The sequence below is a fragment of the Daucus carota genome, chromosome 4 (genome assembly GCF_001625215.2).
Source record: "Daucus carota subsp. sativus chromosome 4, DH1 v3.0, whole genome shotgun sequence".
Classification (NCBI taxonomy): Eukaryota; Viridiplantae; Streptophyta; class Magnoliopsida; order Apiales; family Apiaceae; genus Daucus; species Daucus carota.
In genome coordinates, this window is record NC_030384.2 from 49,758,219 (window position 1) to 49,779,508 (window position 21,290).

A 21,290-nucleotide genomic window follows, 5' to 3' on the forward strand; every position below is an offset into this window, starting at 1 on the left:
CTTACACGCCTTTGGATTAGAAGATTCTTAGGTTGGATAACTTCGAAATAGTTTTCAAAAATAATCATCCAAGATTAAATAAGAAAAGAATATAAAAAATGATTGAAATCTTGGGCCTCATGGTTGAACAACATTTCTTGGACATCAAGAGTCTACCAGCCCATTTGAAAAATTACTTCACCGTCGTCCACAGACTCTGCACCAGCTCTTTTAACGTGTTGAAACTTGAAAGGTGTATTTTTATTTTATTTGGAACCATTATTTTATTTTTATAAGGGGTATGTTTAGGATTACTATTAAAATGTGACACTGAAAAAGTATCTATATAAAAATATATTATTTCAGAAATCAGATAACTGTTTAGTGATTTTTTTATATTTACATATATTGAATATATTTTTGATGGGTTTTGATAGTCATACGACAGCTTTTCGTAAAAATTGAAAATCAATTTTTTATAAAAAAATTAGGGATCTCTTTTTTCTAAAAATATTTTTTTAATTAAATTTATGTAATTGGCTTTGTATTCTCTTTGATGTAATGTAATTTTCCTCCACAAGGTCAATAAATTTTATTGTTTTCAAATAATAAAAAGAAATTATACCGTGAAGTATAATTTTCTACCATATCGCGTAGAAAGGACTTCCAAACGGAAATACTAAAATTAATATGAAAAATTGATTTGTTAACGAAAAAAATATAGCGAATTACAACAGGGAAATTATTCCTTAATCTCTTCGAAGTCGCTTTGCCGGTACACTTTCGCCTCATAAAAGACAGCAATTAGTCCCAAATTAAACACGACCAATTAATTTAATCGACTCACAAATGAATCATAATTTGATTTTAAATTCACCGCTCAATATTTATCTATTTGACTCAAGATTTCTTTTCTTGCTCTTTTTTAGCTGCCGATTTGTTCTGTTCTTCCTCAATATAAGCTTCCAACTTATCTTCCGCTTCCTGAACCTGCAACATTTAAAACAAAATTCGAATAATTATAACGCTTCATAATTCTCTCGACAGCAAATAAAACAAATAAATTTCATAAGAAATTAATAAGAAGCTCACCTACAATTTTAGTTGGGACAAATTTATTTACACATGTGTATGCCAAAAAAAAAATTAAATTTCCACCAAACCCATTATTTTCGAACGTGCTTGAATATGCTCATAATTGTGGAAACAGCTCATTAGATCTAATAAAAATTTAAAATATAACCACGCGGGCAGCGGGCCGGGTCAAGCAATTACAGTGGATAAAACAATGTTTAGGTGATCACATGCAGTGTTTAATAATGGGTTAATCATTGATTAGATTAGTTAAAAATGATTAAGATGGAGTAGCAGTTAGGTTTTGACCTTATCGATCATATCGTCAAGGCGATCCGCGTCCTGGGCTACTCTTTCTGCTACATTTTCAATCTTTTCAAGCGTTTCCTTGAGTTTCCCCTCCGGCAAGTCATCCGCTATGTTTTCGGTAAATTTGTCCACCTTCTCTGCGATCTCTTCCACCGCTTCCACCATGTCCTCCACCGTCTGCACCGCGGATTCGATTTTTTCTGCAGATCATTTCATTTAACATGATCAACGGTTAATTGTAATTGTTTAATAATATGAGTTTCCCTGATAGCACACTAACAACTATTTTTTTATCAGGTTGGGAATTTTTATTGGCAAAAATTATTGTGCAAGCAAAAGGTCATGGTTATCAATACAAATTCACCGCCAACTAAAAAGTGGTTATCAATTTATATTTCAGAAAATCTGTAATATAATCCGCGTATATTCCATAAAATTAATCCGTAATAATATATGATCTCAAAGTCTTTTTCTTTGCATTAGATCGACGTTGATCAAACACAATTTTCGGATATGATGTTATAAACATACATGCAGTTTGTGTATTAGGGATTCGAAATGCACTTTTATTTAGCTTAGTAAATAGAGTTGAATCTTCGTTCTTACTTGTCCATGTTAATATTGCTCCCCACTTGTTAGTCATCAAGGGTATGATAACAGTAACCACAATTCCCAGCAGCCAACTCTTCCAAGAGCCTGGAATTCCTCCGGGAAGACCACCGGAAGACGCAGAAGATTCCGGTGGAACACCATTTGAGCAGACGACAAAATTCCTACATTCACATACATCATTTAAGTAAAAAAAAAACACTACCAGATCGATATGTTAAAGCCCTGCTCGAGGGTTTAGCTTATCAGGATCGTATTGTATATTCTCGAAAAATTGCACGTACCTTTTAAGTTTTACATCATGTTGCCATACTGAGTACCGGATGTTCCGATTTGTTATGCACGAAGATTTATCGCCGTTTCTTCGTATCCATGTCTCCGAGATCGGATTAAATAAGAAAGTCTGGAAACCAGGCTCGGGGGAATATTTCTTGATCGAAAACTTGTGGACGATAGATTGTGCCGCAGACATATCTTGGCAGCAAGTTTCAGTGTGGTGATAAGCTGTGCAGTACACGGAGAAATATTAATATTTTCGAACTAAAAATGCTACGAGAACTAAGAAATGTTGATGAGAGCAATGTATGTGCATATAAAACTAGTTAGGCAAAGGAGTTGTTGAAAATTGAAATCTGGGTAGCTAGCAAGAAACATACAAGTTTCCTTGTCAATCACTTTCGTGGACAGTAATGTGTTGATATTCAATTATTTTTTCCCACGCTGTAGCGGTTTGAGTAGAGGATTCTTATGCTCAGATAATTTTTCGTTTTAAAATTGAGTATATAATAATCACATGTCCATATCCTTAATATTTTAAATTACAAAATAAAATATTGAAGTGGAAGATTAGATCACTGGTTTAGAGTAGGAATAGAAAAGTCATCAGACCAGTTGGTGTAGTTCTCACTTCTCAGACTACTCATGTGTTTGGGTTTTCAGAAATATGAATTTATTTTTGAAGAAAAAATATATCAAATCTTACTTTTTTTATGAAATAAGTCCTCCTATATATGTTTGGCAACCCCTCCTTAACATTTATATCCAAAAAGTTATATAAAAAAAATAAGGATTTATTTTTAAAAAATTAAAGTAGTTGCCAAACATATATACCCTATATATCCTTGATGAAAAAACTAGAAATGAATGACATTATTTAATAAATAATTTTCAAATCAAAACATAATAATAATAGCGAATTAAAAATTAGAAGAATAAATATTATATCTCGATTCCAAAAATCTGCGATCCACTGCAAATTGCTGACTAGTGACATATGATGATCAAGTAGAAAGCCCCTGATTTGTGCATTAATACTCCAACCCTAACTTCCATATCCAACCATCCTTTGCGTCCATCATCAATATGGGTCCGTTGTTGAGCTGGGCGATCAGGGCCATTACAGTTTGAGTCAACCCTGAACAATTTATCCGAATTTAACTCAATTCTTTCTTCTCCATCTTCTCTTCTTTCCTCGCCAAACACTAGTTCTTGCTTTTTTAAACCTACTCCCTCCGTCCCAGTCAATTGTATACAGTTTCTTTTTTTGGATGTCCCATCATTTGTATACATTCCCAAAATAGCAATTTTTTATAATACTATAAAACACTATTACACCCACTACCTTCTTCCACTATCTTCATTTTATAATAATAAAAACACTATTTCACCCACTACTTTCCTCCACTATCTCAAATCTATTACTAAAAATAAGTGGGACCCACCACTTCACCCACTTTTCATCTAACTTTACTCATTTCTTACACTTTTTCTTGGTCTCCGTGTCCAATCCCAATGTATATTATTCATTGGGACGGAGGGAGTAGTATTTTAATCCATTCAAATAAAAATTAGCGGATTCTCGACATGAAAATCACTGTTTTTATTTTTAATTTTTTTTATGAATTAAAATATTATATTATATCAATACTTTTATCCGCAACCAGAAATACTTGGAGATAACAATTTTATTTTTAGATATGTTTTAAAGCATTTTAAAACATATGTTAAAAAGTCAAAAGAAAGAATTGATACACATTTGTCGATTACTCCAACCCTCCTAAATACTCCCTCCGTCCCTTTTTACATGTCCATTTTGACTTTTGACCAGTCAAATTGACTATATTTTGACTGAATTTTACATGTATTAGATAATTGAGAAAAATAATAAAAATTATATCATTAGAAAGTATATTTAATCTACTTTAATATGCAATTTTCATATTTTAAAAATAATAAGTAGATAATTTGTAATGTTCAGTCAAAAATTGGTCAATTTGACTCCTCAAAAAGCAAAATGGACATGTAAAACAGGACGGAGGGAGTACAGTTTAAAGGTGTTTTGATGGCTTATTTTTGTAATTTTGTAATTTCGTTTTTAGAAATCAAAATTGCATACCCAAATTTTATTTTTTTAAAAATTAGAAAAATAATCTACATAACTTTACGATAAATATGTCAACGTGTTCAAAAACAACAAGCTGTCCAACTATCCATCTCAACCATGAAGGCGCCCTCCATCTTCTCCTTATGACTGACCGATATTCGAACAAATGCATCCTTTTCATTAATGAGGCAGGTATTCTCACATTTATTTCCATAAAAAGTCATGTATGAAAAACTTATTTTGTCGGTCGAAATATAGTGCATCAACTTCATAGATTTCCGGTAAATAAATATGCAACGCTAAACTAGATATGCAGCATTTAAGTAGCATGAACATTCAAGAAGTTCGAGAGTGCAACGCTAAACTTTTTCCAACAATAGATCAAGAATCTAGAATATAAATACAAGGCCCAAACGGTTCTAATTCCTCACCCACGGCCCGCTATAATCACGGGGAAATGTTACCAGAGCAAATTTTTAATATTCAGAGCAAATAAGTATGAAATGAAATTATCTTTCACATTGTTTTTTTTCTTTGTTGTTACCGTGTATGCACGGGTCAGTTTTATCTTTGTTCTGGATATAGTGTCGAGCACTAGATGCTTGTTTGACCTTTATTTATGTCTTATACAGTGCAGAATATTGAATTTAATTATCACATGACTAAATAATATGGTAAGGATTGGTTGGTTGGGGGAAGACAAATTAGATTAATGTATGAGTTTAATGTATTATATTTGATAAATGTTTGAATGAGTATTCAAATTATTTTAATAAATTTAAAAAATGATTTATTAATTTAAATTAATTAAAATTTTTGTAAAATTATTATTATTATTATATGTTTTTACATCATTAATTATTTTTATAATAAAAATTAATATATAATTATTTAAATAGAAATGAAAAAAAATAAAATTGATTTTCACACGTCTCTGTTATGCACAGCTCCCTCGATCTTAAAATCCCATAGACCAAGAGATATGAGTTTAAAATTTCACCTTCTACATGAAGCCCTACACGGGGGAGGGTGTATTTGCATATGTTGATCTTTATTTATGTCTTATATATAGTGCAGCATATTGAATTTAATTATCAGAGGTGTAGAAAGTATGGACAAAGATTTCGGAGCGGAGATGTTTTAGATATTTTTTTTACGAATTTTGGGACCAAACAATATGTAGGACAAAATTAAAATATAATAGAAATTAAAAAGTTAAAAACTATTAATTATCCACACTCAACGAATTTAGCAAATATAAACATATCCGGGTCAAAATTATTATTAATATTATTAATATTTTTAAGAGTTAAGTTCTATGGAGTACAAAAAAAATTGGAGTATTGGAGTACAAAGTTTGATAAAATGTAATCTAATCATCTAAATTTCAATTTTTTTTGTCCAATAATATTTCTAAATATTTGACAACCTGCACATTATGTTCTGCAACATAAACATCGTGATCAAATGGTAGAATAATTACTTTTATAAATCATTGGACTCTATGTTCTGCAATATAACTAATAAGCAGAACAATAATCTTAATACTTGTTAAAGTTGAAAGATGTTAATGATTAATTGACAATTATGTGCAAGACAACTTATAAATGATAGATTATATCAAAATTTGGATAATCAAGAATATTATATAGGATCAAACTAAAAAATTATGATTTGTACTCCAATACTCCAATGTTTTTATGTACTCCATAGAACTTAAATCAATATTATGTTAAAATGATAATCTTTTTATCATAATTTTCAATCTGTATCGATGAAAATTAATAACTATCAAAGAAAATAAAAAATCACTTTTTCAACTTGAAATTATCCGGTCAAATCCAAACAATCGAAATTTAAGAGGAAAAACTTATTCCCTCCGTCCCTTTTCAGTTTTACACTTTTAATTTTCAGCCGTCAAATTGAATATATTTTAATAAAAATATTCTTTTATTATTTTAGAAAATTAAAAATTATATATACCTTAGTATCTAATTTATTTAATAATTTTCAATAACAGAATATAATACGTACTCCCTCTGTCCCTCCCATTTCTTATCGAATGGGTTGGGCACGGAGGTTAAGAAATATGAATAAAATAGTTGAAAAGAGAAAGAAAAGTGGGTGAAGTGGTGGGACCCACTGATTTTTAATGTACAAAAGAGAGATAGTGGAGTAAAAGTAGTGTGAAAAAGAAAGAAAAGTTGAGAAGTGGTGGTACCTATTGACCATATTTGGTAAGTTTTGAAATGTAAAGAATTGTATGGGACACCCAAAAAGGAAAGTGTAAAGAAATGGAAGGGACGGAGAGAGTATAATTCAATCAAAATTTGATAAATATAATCCTATCCAACACAAAAATAGTCGAAAATAACTAAAAACAACTGAATCATGAATCTGATCGAATTTAGCTATCTCTGACCCTGCTCAGCTTTTTCTGCAGGGCGATGCAGCTCAGTTTTAAACCTTCATCAGCACAATTCTGTGTTGGTCTTCAACGTTTTAGTGACTCGGCATCAGTGTTCTCTCATCACTCTCATTAGGTGCAATTCCTTTTCACCAGTCCTTAGTTATAGTTGACAGATTGCGAAAGCAGAACTGCTTTCTACTTTGTCTACACGAACCATCAACAAAACAACTACACGTACGTCAATTTCCCCACCAACATCTGATAATCAAGTTTCACGTTTATTATTATAAACCAAACACCACAACAAAATTAAACAACAAACATTTTTTGCACAAATTTAATCTCGCAAACCAATCATGCAACCTCCAAGTCTACATTGGCATGTTTCTAGATCTTTAAGGTGTCGCAATTCCACCTCTTGAAATCAAAAAATTGCGAAAAATTAGAACTCTTTAGCCCCCCTAATGGCTCTAAAACACCGAAAACTATTCCCATCTTCGTCACCAAATAATACATTCGATGGTTGTGCTGATATATGTGATCCAACCATTCCCTACCCTGATTTTGATGTTCTTGAACCACTGTTGTCGCCGCCTCCCCCACAGGAGTTTTATTTCACTAGCCACAAGGCCAGCCAGCACGTATCGCCTTACGTGATTATCATAATTACCTTACTTGCTAGCTTGTTTTTGCTGATAGGGTACTACGTGATCTTCGTAAAATATTGTAGGGGATGTAGAAGGTTCAGAAGTACAACGAGACGATCATTGGATGGTAGTGCAGATGGAGGAGTGGAGTTTGTTGATGAGGTTCATGGCCCGATTCTTGATCATCCGATATGGTACATCACTACGGTTGGTCTGCAGGCTTCGGTTATTGATTCGATTAGTATTTTTAAGTACAAAAAATGTGATAATTTGATCGAAGGGACGGATTGTTCTGTTTGCTTGACTGAGTTTCGAGATGATGAGATGTTAAGATTGTTGCCGAAGTGTAACCATGCGTTTCATATACCTTGTATTGATACATGGTTAAGGTCGCACACAACTTGTCCGCTGTGTCGTGCTGGGATTGTGCCTAATAATGATGCCAATTTTTGCGCGGCTTTAGCTCAAAACGATCAGAACTCTAGTATTTCTGGCAGAATTGAAGAATTGAATTCGGAAAATGTAGCAGCTGGTAGTGAAGCAACGCGTTTTAATCAGGTCCGAAATGAGATTATTAGAAACAGGGAAGTTGTTGATGAAGTCGGCTCTGCAAATTCGAGCAATAATGTAAAAAGACTGAAGAGGTCGTTTTCAGTGGATTTAAATTCAATCGGAGATACTCTGGTGATGAGTTCTGATGAGAGATCATCATCTGCTGCAGAAACTCTTGCTGTGAAAATGAAGAGGTCAGTTTCTTGTAGTGGGAAATTTTTCTTGTCAAGGCATTTTCGGAGCCAGAGCGCTGTTCTTCCGTTGTAAATGTTCAAGAAAAATTAACTCCAGTACATTTCAGTATCGGTTCTTAGATTCTCTATTAGAAAGAGTGTAATTGACATAAACTAAAAACTGATTCTGAAATTTTTTTCAGACTGATGTCTCCGTGAGTGCAGAGGAATGTCTAAATTTTTCACATCAATTTCGGACTAATGTGAAAGATCATGTAAACCATCATTTCTGGTTAAATAATTGATGTCTAAAATTTTGATTTTAATTTATAGTGTTTCATTACGGGGCCTTGGGCAATTTTAAAAGAAGTGACTTATTGCTTAAACTAGAGAAGTGGAGAAGAATTGAGAAGTAAATAAGTTAATAAAGTGTTTGGAAAAGAAGCAGAAACTGTTTCTAAATTTCTTAGAAGTTACTTGTTTACACAAACAGGTCAAGAAAAGCAGAAGGTAGAAGCAGGTCCCTATATATTAAAATTAATTAATGTCTACGATCTTAATCTTGATATCACATGACTTTCCTGAGATAATTTTTTTAGAATAACTTTCATAAAATAGTTAATGGCTCGGCACGCATCTCTCGTAAAATATAATCTGAACCTTTTTCTTCTGAATAAAAATTACTATCTAAACTTTCATATAAAAAAAATTCAAAAAAAAAATTATGGAACTAAAAGCGTCTTAAATGTGTGTCGAGTAATATAAAAAAAATCCAAAGAAATGAGAGGGAAAAGGGAGTAACATGAAATAAATAATGAAAATTATATGATTAAAATATATATATATTTAAACTATTTTAATATTCAACTTTTAAATTTAGAAAATAACGAATAGATAATTTGTAATGTTCTGTTAAATATTTATCAATTTAACTTTTTGAATTGATAAATTTCAGAGGTGAAAAGAGTTGAATACGTATATGTAAGATATAGCCGTTGTACAAATTCATGATGTTAATCAAAATTTCCTATATTCTCGTTATAACGATTTCCACCGGCATTAATAAAGATTCCTACGGACATTGATAGAGTATTTCTCAAAACATTAACACCAGCTGTGCTTTATTTGTCCGCATAGAAATTATTGTGGCCTTCAATAAAAATAAAAAATGACAAAATATTAATTTCAATTCCTGGTCTCACCTCAAAATAATCCAAAATCATCCTCGGCTATAAATGATAATTAGGCCTACACTTTATAATAAAAGATTACTAGGTCCTAGTTCCATCGGTTAATGGTTTGTCCTCGGCTCCTTTTTTAACTTGATCTCTAAGAGTATCTCCAATGAGAGGTGTCAAGAGGGATGCCAATGGTATGTGGTATGACATGGACCGACACTCTCGTTGGCATCCTCATTGGAGATGTTGGAATGCTATTGGGGTGCCAAGTGAGTTGGCTTTGAGGTGCCAAAAGTTGGCAACTCATAAAGTAGGGTGTCAACTTCATTTGTGGTCCCAATAATACATAAAATATAGATTTGTAGTCCCAATAATACATAAAATATTATTTTTCCATTAATAAAGTTGGCATCTTGGAGTGCTAATCATTATGGTGTATTTTGAAAGAAAAATGCTAAAAATGATTTGAAAGAGTGTGAATATAAAAAATAATATTTTGAGTTATGTGTCAAAATTGACACCCCTTGAAGAGTGCCACATCATCTTTGAAACTTTCCGAGCTCTTCAGGAACATTGCCATCAGAACCCGACTTTTTGTAATCCTCTCGGCCACAAGGATTTTCTGTCCAGCACTCATGTTCAACTTTGAAATAACTTCACCAACTTTCTCTTCCCCAGAGCTTTGCAATTCATTCTCCGCCGACATAAACGCTCGGAACTCTTGAATGGCTATTTCAAGATTCTTGCTCGAATCTTGAATAGCCATTTAATGAGATTTTTTTATCTCCTCATTTTGCGACTTTCTTTCCTTTTCTAATTCTTTATTTCGACAATAAAGAATTAAGCCACCCGTTCCGAGAACTGGCCCGACCACCTAATCAACTTTTCATAAAATTCCCAGCTCATGGCCACGTAGTCGGCGACCACATAGCTGGTATTTTTAACTTTATGCAACAAAGGAAGTAGGGTGGGAGTAGAAGTGGGTGGTTGTTTTGGTACGGTGTGAAACATGGCATGAATTTTTGAACCTTTTCGAGCTCTGCATAAACATTACCATCAAATCCCGGCTTTTGGTTATCCTCTCGGCCACAAGAATTTTCTCTCCAGCACTCAAGTTCAGCTTTAAAATAGTTTCACCAACTTTCTATTCACGCTCAAAACTTTGCATTTCGTTCTCCGCCGATATAAATGCTCTGAACTCATGAATGACCATCTCAAGATTCTTGCTCGAATCTTGAATAGCCATCACATTTGCTCTTTTGATCTTTTCGTTTTGTGACTTTCGTTGCTTTTATAACTCTTTATTTCTTAAATAAAGAATTACGCATGCCGTTACCAGAACGAGTCCGACTATTTTCATCAATTTTTCATAGTATAGTAGAATATTATATTTGAGAAAAAACATAACACTACTAGTATTATAGATAATATTGTGAAACGGTAAAAAAAATGTTGGGCAACGGTAGGTAAATAAATGTGGTGATTAACAATCATTGATTCCAATTAAATCACATCAATGTTCATTCAACGAACTTAAAATATTAATTAATGTTAAAATATTAAAATATTAAAAAAAAAATCATTCAGTAATGGTAAAAGATCAATAAAAGTATGATGTATCAGTGCACAGACAGGCTTTTTCTTAGTTAACTTCTCCAAATACAAAATATCGAATGAATCAAGCTACTTGCTCTAGGTTTCAGCCGAAATAGTAAAAATATCAAACACTTCAAAAATTTCATTCACTAATACATTCTAATATACTAACCAACTAAAAAATCTAAAAATTAAGACAACCATTGATATCTCAACAAAAAAAAACATGAGAATTTGGAAAACAAACACAAAACTAATTAATTAACTCAGTAAAAACCCCAAGTCGACAAGTATATGAAAACCTACAATTACCAAAACTCAACACTGTTATCAGATGAATCAAGCTACTAGCTCCAAGTTTCAGCCAGAATATTAAAAATATCAAACATCCAACAATAAGCAAAAGCAAACATTCTCTGATTACTCCTTGGGTAGGTCATTGCTACAGACACCAACGTCCCTTTGCAATCTTCTTGACAAAAACTGGACCCCACCAATCTCACACCACACGCTTTCAAACTAACATAATAAGTAATAACACACATATTAGACATTAATCAGCTTTCAAAAAAATATATTACATTTTCTAAAACAAATTGATAAAAAAAAACTATACACACCTTTACCATCAATGATAGCTTTCACTACATCATCTTTGAAACTTTCCGAGCTCTTCAGGAACATTGTCATCAGAACCCGACTTTTTGTAATCCTCTCGGCCACAAGGATTTTCTGTCCAGCACTCACATTCAACTTTGAAATAACTTCACCAACTTTTTCTTCCCCAAAGCTTTGCAATTCATTCTCCGCCGACATAAACGCTCATAACTCTTGAATAGCTATTTCAAGATTCTTGCTCGAATCTTGAATAACCATTTCATGGGATTTTTTTATCTCCTCATTTTGCGACTTTCTTTCCTTTTCTAATTCTTTATTTCGGCAATAAAAAATTCCTAGCTCATGGCCATGTAGTCGGCGACCATAGAGCTGGTATTTTTAACTTTATGCAACAAAGGAGGTAGGGCGGGAGTGGAAGTATGTGGTTGTTTTGGTGCGGTGTGAAACAAGGCATGAATTTTTGAACCTTTTCGAGCTATGCATAAACATTACCATCAAAACCCAGCTTTTGGTTATCCTCTCGGCCACAAGAATTTTCTCTCCAACACTCAAATTCAGCTTTAAAATAGTTTCACCAACTTTCTATTCACGCTCAAAACTTTGCATTTCGTTCTCCGCCGATATAAATGCTTTGAACTCATGAATGGCTATCTCAAGATTCTTGCTCGAATCTTGAATAGCCATCTCATTCGCTCTCTTGATCTTTTCGTTTTGTAACTTTCGTTGCTCTTCTAACTCTTTATTTCTTGAATAAAGAATTATGCATGCCGTTAACACAACGGGTCCGACATTTTCATCAATTTTTCATAGTATAGTAGAATATTAGATTTGAGAAAAAACATAACAATACTAGTATTATAAATAATATTGTGCAACGGTAAAAAAATGTTAGGCAACGGTAAAAAAATATTGTGATTAACAATCATTGATTCCAATTAAATCACATCAGTGTTCATTCAACGAATTTAAAATCCAACATTACACCAATTAGGAAAGAGGTTTGTGACTTAAAAATAGTGGAGATCAATCACAAACTTAGCAATAAAGTTTAATTGGGGAATGCCTTATAAATAAATTAAAAAAAATGAGAGTTGAAGAAACCATGCAGAACCAAACTTAGTTAGCAATAGAGTTTAATTGGAGAATGCTTTATGAATAAATTAAAAAATAAGAGTTCAAGAACTGACCACGCCGGTTCCGATTTCTAAATTTCTTAATATCTAGTTCAAGATTCGTGGGTGAATCTTGAACTGCCATTCCCATTTCTAAATTTCTTAATAGCTAGTTCAAGATTCGGTAGAAGACCCCGACAGTTACGAACCAAAATAAAAAAGAGTGGAGAGGCTAGAGAGAAAAATAGGGTTTTGATTTAGATTAATTTTATTTGGTATTAAAATATCAGTTTAAATCATCGTGATTTATTGATTACACTATTTATACTTCATCGAACACAAGTCTCTAAATTGAACATGTGATTGATAAACTCCACAAATTTAATCGAAACTTAGGATTAGTTACATATTTATTTATTTATTGAAGAAATTACATATGTATTGTATCACAATATTCTCATGTATAGTAAGTAATCACGGCAAGAGAATTGCACTTTCAGGCCCTGTCCACTCTCATTGATATATTACGAACAGGAAATGCCGTGACAAAATTTTATATATAATTATTTGATTTTTAATAAAATATACGGTACCTAGATATTCTCGATGCTATATATCATTGAAAATATACCGAAAGTTTGAAATTTCATTTTTTTTTTCAAACTAAATTAGGTAAAAAAAATTGTTATTAAAAAAATCGGACTAAAATTTCATTTTTTCTTTCAGACTAATTAGCCGCCGTTAATACCATAAAAAATGCTGATCGTATCTACTCATTGAAAACACAAAATAATAATTAATTGAACATTAATTAAACGTGATGCATGTGCCCGTTCGTCTCAATCCTTATTTTTAGTCGAAAAATTGTCATTTTCTAGAAAAAAATTCATGTGAACAGCCTATTATCGCTCTTTCACTAACCACGTATCTTGATTCCAGACCATTTTACGCAGATTGATAAATTTGCACATATCCATTACAATACTAAATCAGACAAGGCAGAACTTGTTTCTGTTAGGCCGACTCGTCCGACCATTAACAAAATTATATATATGACGTGACTTTATTTATGCATACTCATGAAATGAGGCTTGGCAGTCGTAATATAGTTTTAAATATATGCGGTTTGTCCGGTTACACTTATCTAAACTTGTTTCATGTAAAATTGGCACTGAAAAACGTCGGAATTGTTATACTTCATTTCAGAATAATATATCTTTATCCATCGTACTTATGATATGCCTACCGAAAATTTCTGCAATATTACAGCATATATACATTTCGCCATCTACTAGTACCGGAAAACTGAACTAAATGAAAAAGAAATAGAAGCTTGAGTTATTATTAAACTTCGGCTTCTTCGATTTTTGCCAGCAGCTGGTTTACAGCATCAGCGATCTCATTTACTGTATTCATCTGGCAACCCTCTTCAATCTGTGCAAAATTATACTTTAATCTTGTTAATATATCAAACAAAACAGCAAAAAAAAACAAAAAACAAAAAAAACTTCGCTGTAAATTGACACAATTCGATAGAATTATTATTTACCTTGAGGCTTAAGGTGTAGAGAACCATTTGCTCAACCGTTGTGACATTAACATGCAGAATCGTGAGCCACATACTCTGGAGACCTGCAACAATTTTCACGAGCTGTTTCGGACGTTTCTTCGTTAGCATCTTGAGGTTGGCATGCTTTCCATCACCGTGACTTCTATCTCCCCGTAAGCCACCACCGCGGAGCCTCCCTCTGGCTCTGCCCCTGCTGGATCATTGTCAGACGAAGCCCTCGACTCATTTGATCTGCATGTCGGGTACTGCGGGAATGCAAAGAAATCCGCGAACAATCGAGGAGAACCTGCAGTGCAACAACTCTTCGAATCATCTGCCACAGCTGTTTTATGCTGTGCTTCAAGGGTTTGAAGCTGGTGCTCTAGTTGCTTCACATAGTTTATAGCTCCTCCAATTATTGATGCCTGGTCATTCTGCAGCACGTAGAATTTTGAGTGAATTATTTGGCAAAAATGCAGACTATTCATTCAGTACCTGATGTGACCAAACGTCTAAACTAAAAGGACGTTCGCTATCATGTCTGTTAGTAAATATTTGATGAATCGAAAGAAAGGTAGCTCAACAGGGGACAACTCTCATTAGTATAATACGAACAGGATCTGCCACTGATGATGGAGATATTTAATTGGAGAAAGAGAGAAATCTGAGAAGAGACTTACCAGCATTGCTGCCATGTTTAGAGAAAGGATTCTGGGAAGAGAGAAGGAGATGATGTTTAAAAGAGATGAAATATGATTACACTGAGAGATAGACTAGTATGTAGAAAACTGTTACACGAAAATATCCGTACTACGATCTTCCCCTTGTTTCTATAGCAAGAAATGTAGTAGTGGGAATGGACCACTCATGAGTCTGCAGAGTGACAGTAGAGAAACAATAGTTCAAAAATGGATATGTAAAGTCGTTGGTACAAAAATATTTTGCTTACTATTTTTATGTCCCCATTTTTAGCGTTTGAATTTTGTGTGATCAAAACTTCGACTTTGATTGATATTCTGATTAATTCTGAATCATATATTTGTAAGAACCGGTTTGTCCAGTCTTATTTATCTAAATAAGTTTTTAAGTTTGTCAAAAAAAAAATAAGTTTTTAAGAAAAATAATAAGTTATTTAAGAAAAAGTAGGTGTATATATACTTTTAAGAAATGAAGTGATTCTTTGTACTATTTTTAAGCCAGAAACCGGCTTTTAAGCCGTTGCCAAACACGCCCTTTATACTATTTTATATATATTTTTTAATCTCCGCGCGCAATCCAAATGTTAATAATTCGTTGAGACGGAGGAGGGAGTATGACACTATTATTAAAAATAATAATTAATTACTTGAGTTTTATTATAAAAAAATTGTGGTAATTTTTGTGTAGAATTCTTTTAAACTATTAATTAAATCTTTGTATCAAATCTTTTAATTGTTGCAGAATTTAATCAAATGTGCATCTATAAGTAAGTAAGGTGGATGAAAAACAATATAAATAAGAGTTTTATTGTTCAAATAATTTAACAGTACTATAATTTTTAATTTTAAAAAATATTTAATACTAAAATACAAATCCTGATCTATGATTAATAGAAGTACTTATTACGTGAGAAAGCAACATGAAAATAAAATAAAATCAAACTAACTTATAAGATAAGAAAAGTACGAGAAATAATAATCACAATAACAAATTACTGATTAAAAGCAACAAATTAGTGATTGAAAACATATCAGATTCTTAGGACGCAGTGAAGCATTCAAGCATCCCATAAGCCATAACTCATAAGGGTATGACCCGCCCCTCAAAGGATAATGGAGGTTATTATAGTTACTTGCAGGTTGTTTATATCGAAGGTTTTCAGGAGTGAAAAATATAATTCTAAATATGAGATTAATATATTTAAAAATGTGTCAGAAAACTAAATATCATTTGCTTCTTTGTTTTGAAATGTAGGTCGTTTGATATTTTTCCCCGCATTTTGAAGTTCTTTGATAGTATAGTTTAAAAAAAAAAATTAAAAAAATTTAATAAAAATATATGATTAATATTAGGGGTTTTCACATAAATATCTAAGTCTAAAATTATTTTTGCAAAAATACAACATCTTTTTTAAATATTTTGCTAAAATATCAAAATTTTGAAAATATCTGCAAAAATACTGTATGCAACCCGTTGCAACCACATGCTACCATACTTGCAACCCCGGTGGGTCCAATTAATTGAAATTGCATCTGATTGCAGACCGTATTTTTGCAAATATTTTCTAAAAAGTCAGTACTTACACAACTTTTTCAAAAGATAGTAAAATCGCAAAAAAACTTAGAACAAGTGGTATTTTTGATAAATTTCCTTAACATTATAATTTTAAAAAAAAAGTTTTAAAATTTTTAACTATATGAACAAAAGGCTTAAAAATGTGTGGAAAAAAATCGAACGACTTAAATTTCAATACGAAAGGAGTATATAAAAACAGAAAGAAAAATTACATATTATTTTTGAAACATAACCGACTAATATAGTTAACATCACCGAAAAATTATATTTTACTGATTTAACAAATTTTACGCTTAGAATTGACCAACCAATTTTAACCAAAACAACCACCGATATCATAAAGAGGGGTCATAAACTATCAAATAACCCAATCGAAGATACTCTAATATTCTAGTATCTCATGCCCAGATAGATGTTGTTCCGACTTAAATAGTGCAAGGGCTCATCATAATTTAAGCCGAATAATTATTGATCTACGTAATCATTCATCAGGCTCTCAAAATTTAATCCAAAGTCGAAACATATTTCAACGTGAATCGTGAAAACAAATTTTAGTATGATAAGTTATAATGAAATTAAGAATAACCATTTGCTTGAATGTAATCTCTTCTAGCCTCTGATCGCCACAAAATTTCTTGTACAACACAGTATTAAGCTTTGCACTTTTACATTCTTACTAGTTTTATACGTCGGTTTTTCTATGGTGTGCCTATGGGCACATGCTAAGCACGAAAAATTTTGTGCTTGGCTCCTATCTCATGATAATGGTGGACCTCCTGCAAATACACCAACCACACCAATCAAAATCTCTCAAATACAAAAATTTACGCGCTTAGCATGTGCCCATGAACACACACTAGCCAAACCGTTTATACATTGCAAATTTGCCAGCACTAGCAGAAACAGACCATGTTATTGTTACCAGCAGAACGTGTCTGTTTGGCTTAGTCGAAAAATTGTCACTTTCTGGGAAAATCTTATTGTGAACAGGCCATTATCGCACTTTCACAATGCACATATCTTGATTCCAGACGACTCTACAAGGATCGATAAATTATACACACATCGATAAATTATACACACATCCATTACAATACTAAATTAGACAAGGCAGAACTTGTTTCTATTAGGCCGACCCAGCCACCCATTAACAAAAATAGACGGATGATGTGACTTTATTTATGCATATTCATGAAATGTAATTTCGGCTTGATTAGTCGTAATTTATTATAAAATATATTCGATTTGTCCGGTTATATCAAGAATCGTCCGTCTAAAATATTAAGATATTATAAAAATATCACAAATCAATCATATATTATATTTCAACACTCCACTACATTTAAAATCTCATTTTTGAGATTCTTGGGTCGAAGAGTGGATTACGGGCGTCCATCTTTGAAGCAGTTAAGAATTTTGATACGTATGTTGAATCGATCCATCTAAAACCTTAACAATTCTGATACAATGTTGAAAATCAGTTTATTTAAAACTTTAACTTATTAGAAGAAGGCCCCAAATGAATTATATTTCAAAGGACTTGTGTCAATTTCAGCAGACTAAAGTTTTATTTCAATAGACTTCATCGAACTTGTTTCATTTAAAATTTGCACCGAAAAACGTCGGAATTATTATACGTCAAATTTTTAGGATAATATACCTTCATTCATAGTACTTCTGGTATTCCTATCGAAAATTTCTGCATTATTACAGCATATATAAAATTATACATTTCGCCAGCTACTAGTACGCGAAAACTGAACTAAATGAAAAAAAATAGAAGCTTGATGTAATGGACTTCAGGAAAAAGAAGATCCCGCCAAATTATTAAATTTCGGCTTCTTCGATTTTTGCCAGCAGCTGGTTTACAGCATCAGCAATCTCAGTTACCGTATTCATCTGGCAACCCTCTTCAATCTGTCAAAAAATTATACTTTAATCTTGTTAATATATCAAACAAACAAAAAAAAAAAACTTCGCTTTAAATTGATAAAATTCGATAGAATTATTATTTACCTTGAGGCTTAGGGTGTAGAGAACCATTTGCTCAACGGTTGTGACATTAACATGCAGAATCGTGAGCCACATACTCTGGAGACCTGCAACAATTTTCACGAGCTGTTTCGGACGTTTCTTCGTTAGCATCTTGAGGTTCGCATGGCTTTCCATCACCGTGACTTCTATCTCCCCGTAAGCCACCACCGCGGGGCCTCCCTCTGGCTCTGCCACTGCCGGATCATTGTCAGACGAAGCCCTCGGCTCATCTGAACTGCATGTTGGGTACTGCGGGAATGCAAAGAAATCCGCGAACAATCGAGGAGAACCTGCAGTGCAACAACTCTTCGAATCATCTGCCACAGTTGTTTTATGCTGTGCTTCAAGGGTTTGAAGCTGGTGCTCTAGTTGCTTCACATAGTTTATGGCTCCTCCAATTATTGATGCCTGGTCATTCTGCAGCACGTAGAATTCGGAGTGAATTATTTGGCAAAAATGCAGACTATTCATTCAGTACTTGATGTGACCGAATGTCTAAACTAAAAGGACGTTCGCTATCAATGTCGGTTAGTAAATATTTGATGAATCAAAAGAAAGGTAGCTCAACAGGGGACAACTCTCATTAGTATAATACGAACAGGCAATGCCGTGACAAAATTTTGTAAATATTCATTCGATTTTTAGCAGAATATATAGTACCTAGCTAATATTCTCGAGGCTAGCTATTCTATATACTATGAAAAAGAATATTTGTGCTAAAACATTTAAGCAAAACAATACACCATAAATCTGACCATTAAACGGGGACGATTATAGCTTGTTGTGACAAGATTAGAACAAATTCTACATTTGAGAAATAGAATCATCACCGTTAAATAGGGACTCAGGTTATCATGACGAGATATAGGCAAATTCTACATTTAAGAATTACGAAGATTTTAACTGAAATATATCGAAACCGGATCTTATTTGTAGACTAAAGATTATATATTCCCTTGCTCCACCATAAAGGTTAAGCACATAACCATATGAAAAGTGCATAATTTCAAAGTTTTGTACTACTAAGTAAGCTAGGAGAAAAGTAGAGTGAATTTCCCATTAACTTCTTTATAGCCTTAATTAGACGAAAGCAAAGAACAGCTAGCTCAACAAGCAAACATATCCGGATCTTATCTCCTTCCGCTTATCGGAGGTCGAGGGTTTCAATATCGTTCAGATGCGTGAGCGTGTTTAATTATAAAAAAACACGTAAATAAAGTAGGAAAAAGATTGTTTACCCTTTGGACGAAAGACGTAGGCATCAAAGACCTGATAACCGCAAGGTACTCATTCATCTGCTTGCGGCGATTTCGCTCCACCGCGATATGCGTCATTCTCTGGCTCTCCATGTCCTCCTTGTTCTTACAAATCTTCGCTCTCCGCCTTCTCTTCCGGTCAGTAGTACTAGTCACGGGCGGTTCGGCTCGGCCCGAGCTATTAGCCCCGTCGGGCGACAAATTATTGCGACTCCGCAACTGATCATTGTTGAAATCGTCAATCAATAGTGCCGAGGAAACACAAGATCGCTGTAAATTAATCTCGTACTGGAGATTAGTTGCCACATTTTTGTTCGAGATGAGCGAAAAATCATTGTTTTGTTCGAGTTGCGGTAGAATATAGTCACAGCCCCAGAAGTCCCTGGCAGTGTAACAAAATGAATCTTGCGGGTAGAGCACATTTTCTAGTGCCATTGAAAAGCTGAGTGTTTTTTACTTGAAAAAGTGTAAAGAGCTTTCTGGAGAATAAACAAGAATTACATTACATATTATAATGAAAAGGGGAGAGAGATAGATGGAAGATGAAAGGCAGGAGAATTGTTTAAGCCCGAGCAACCAAAAGATTGTTTTTATACTAATGACTCCATCCTCGAGCTATTTATCGGAGATCGAGAGTTCGAATATTTCGTATTATTGAGAGATATTCACGAATTCTTACTCTTATTATAATAGAGAGGCCGACCTCGAGAGAAGCCCTCAAACAAAAATCGCAAGCGGAGCTACAGAAAACGTACACGTGACAAACCGAGTGAGACCAGTCATCATGCTCTTTATGCAAATGCATTGCATTTCAGTACTTCACATCACTTCTTAGTTTTTTACCTTTTACAATCAAGTGTAATTTCATTTTTCACTTTTCAGTTCTTCAACTTGGACTCGATAAATAAGTATATGAAGGTACGGTAATACGAGGTATAATGTCGCATTTAGCTATTTATTTAAATTTGTCATTTGATTACACGAGACAACACAATATTTAATGTTAAATTTATGCTCGTTATAATTTCACAATTGCATATCCATAAATCGCAACTCGTTTTAGATTGCACCTCTTGCGGGGGGATGTAACTGGACCGTGAAAACAAAGATTTTAGTGTATGTAAGAAGCTGAATCTTAGCTGTTGTTATCAATCTCAGAAAACATTTACAAGTTTGCATGTGTGAAGAGGATGTTAAAGAACTTGAAATGGAGCCTTTTGATTTTAACATGATAGCCTTTTGATTCACCAAGAAGGTAAAAAGCTGGGGGTAGGGCCGGAAAGAAAGGTACTTCTCTCAGTTCCCTGGCTTGTTTATTTCGAGAAAAGACTTGATACGTATATAAATTTAACAATTAGTTTCAAAAAAATTTCTTTCAAGACAAAAATTTAAAATAAGTTATAGAATTTAAGTCATATACAATTTAAAATTTTTGCTAAATAATATAAAAAAATTATAAAAAAAAAGTGAAATCGGTGTTCAATAAAATTAGGTGGTGTTTGTTTCCAAGAATCAAATTTGGCTTCTGACCTCTGTT

The 21,290-nt window shown here is 33.1% G+C and overlaps 3 protein-coding genes across 3 annotated transcripts; 1 reads left to right on the plus strand and 2 right to left on the minus strand.

The window, feature by feature from the left end:
* Window positions 1-664: 664 nt before the first annotated feature.
* On the minus strand, window positions 665-2,568 carry LOC108216827 (uncharacterized). The gene is made up of 4 exons (XM_017389671.2): window positions 2,256-2,568; window positions 1,969-2,135; window positions 1,363-1,562; window positions 665-969 (listed from the first exon to the last, which is right to left on the minus strand). The coding sequence occupies exons 1-4, from the start codon at window positions 2,441-2,443 to the stop codon at window positions 880-882; spliced, it is 645 nt and encodes a 214-aa protein (XP_017245160.1). The 5' UTR covers window positions 2,444-2,568; the 3' UTR covers window positions 665-879.
* A 4,518-nt stretch (window positions 2,569-7,086) lies between these two features.
* Window positions 7,087-8,462, plus strand: LOC108217760 (RING-H2 finger protein ATL54). Its single transcript, XM_017390646.2, has one exon. The coding sequence runs from the start codon at window positions 7,229-7,231 to the stop codon at window positions 8,228-8,230; it is 1,002 nt and encodes a 333-aa protein (XP_017246135.1). The 5' UTR covers window positions 7,087-7,228; the 3' UTR covers window positions 8,231-8,462.
* A 5,477-nt stretch (window positions 8,463-13,939) lies between these two features.
* LOC108216411 (transcription factor bHLH94) lies at window positions 13,940-20,448 on the minus strand. Its single transcript, XM_017389165.2, is given in 7 exon segments — window positions 13,940-14,074; window positions 14,190-14,335; window positions 14,338-14,669; window positions 15,004-15,062; window positions 18,303-18,380; window positions 18,480-18,914; window positions 19,736-20,448. Coding segments are annotated over 7 exon segments (1,593 nt in total). The 5' UTR covers window positions 20,189-20,448; the 3' UTR covers window positions 13,940-13,984.
* Between the last annotated feature and the right edge of the window lie 842 nt (window positions 20,449-21,290).

Coding starts and splice junctions, on each gene's coding strand:
- LOC108216827 (XM_017389671.2), bottom strand. CDS start 2,443: ATGTCTGCGGCACAATCTATCGTCCACAAGTTTTCGATCAAGAAATAT. Junction 2,136..2,255: donor CATGATGTAAAACTTAAAAG/GTACGTGCAATT, acceptor ATGTGAATGTAG/GAATTTTGTCGTCTGCTCAA. Junction 1,563..1,968: donor AGCAATATTAACATGGACAA/GTAAGAACGAAG, acceptor AATGATCTGCAG/AAAAAATCGAATCCGCGGTG.
- LOC108217760 (XM_017390646.2), top strand. CDS start 7,229: ATGGCTCTAAAACACCGAAAACTATTCCCATCTTCGTCACCAAATAAT.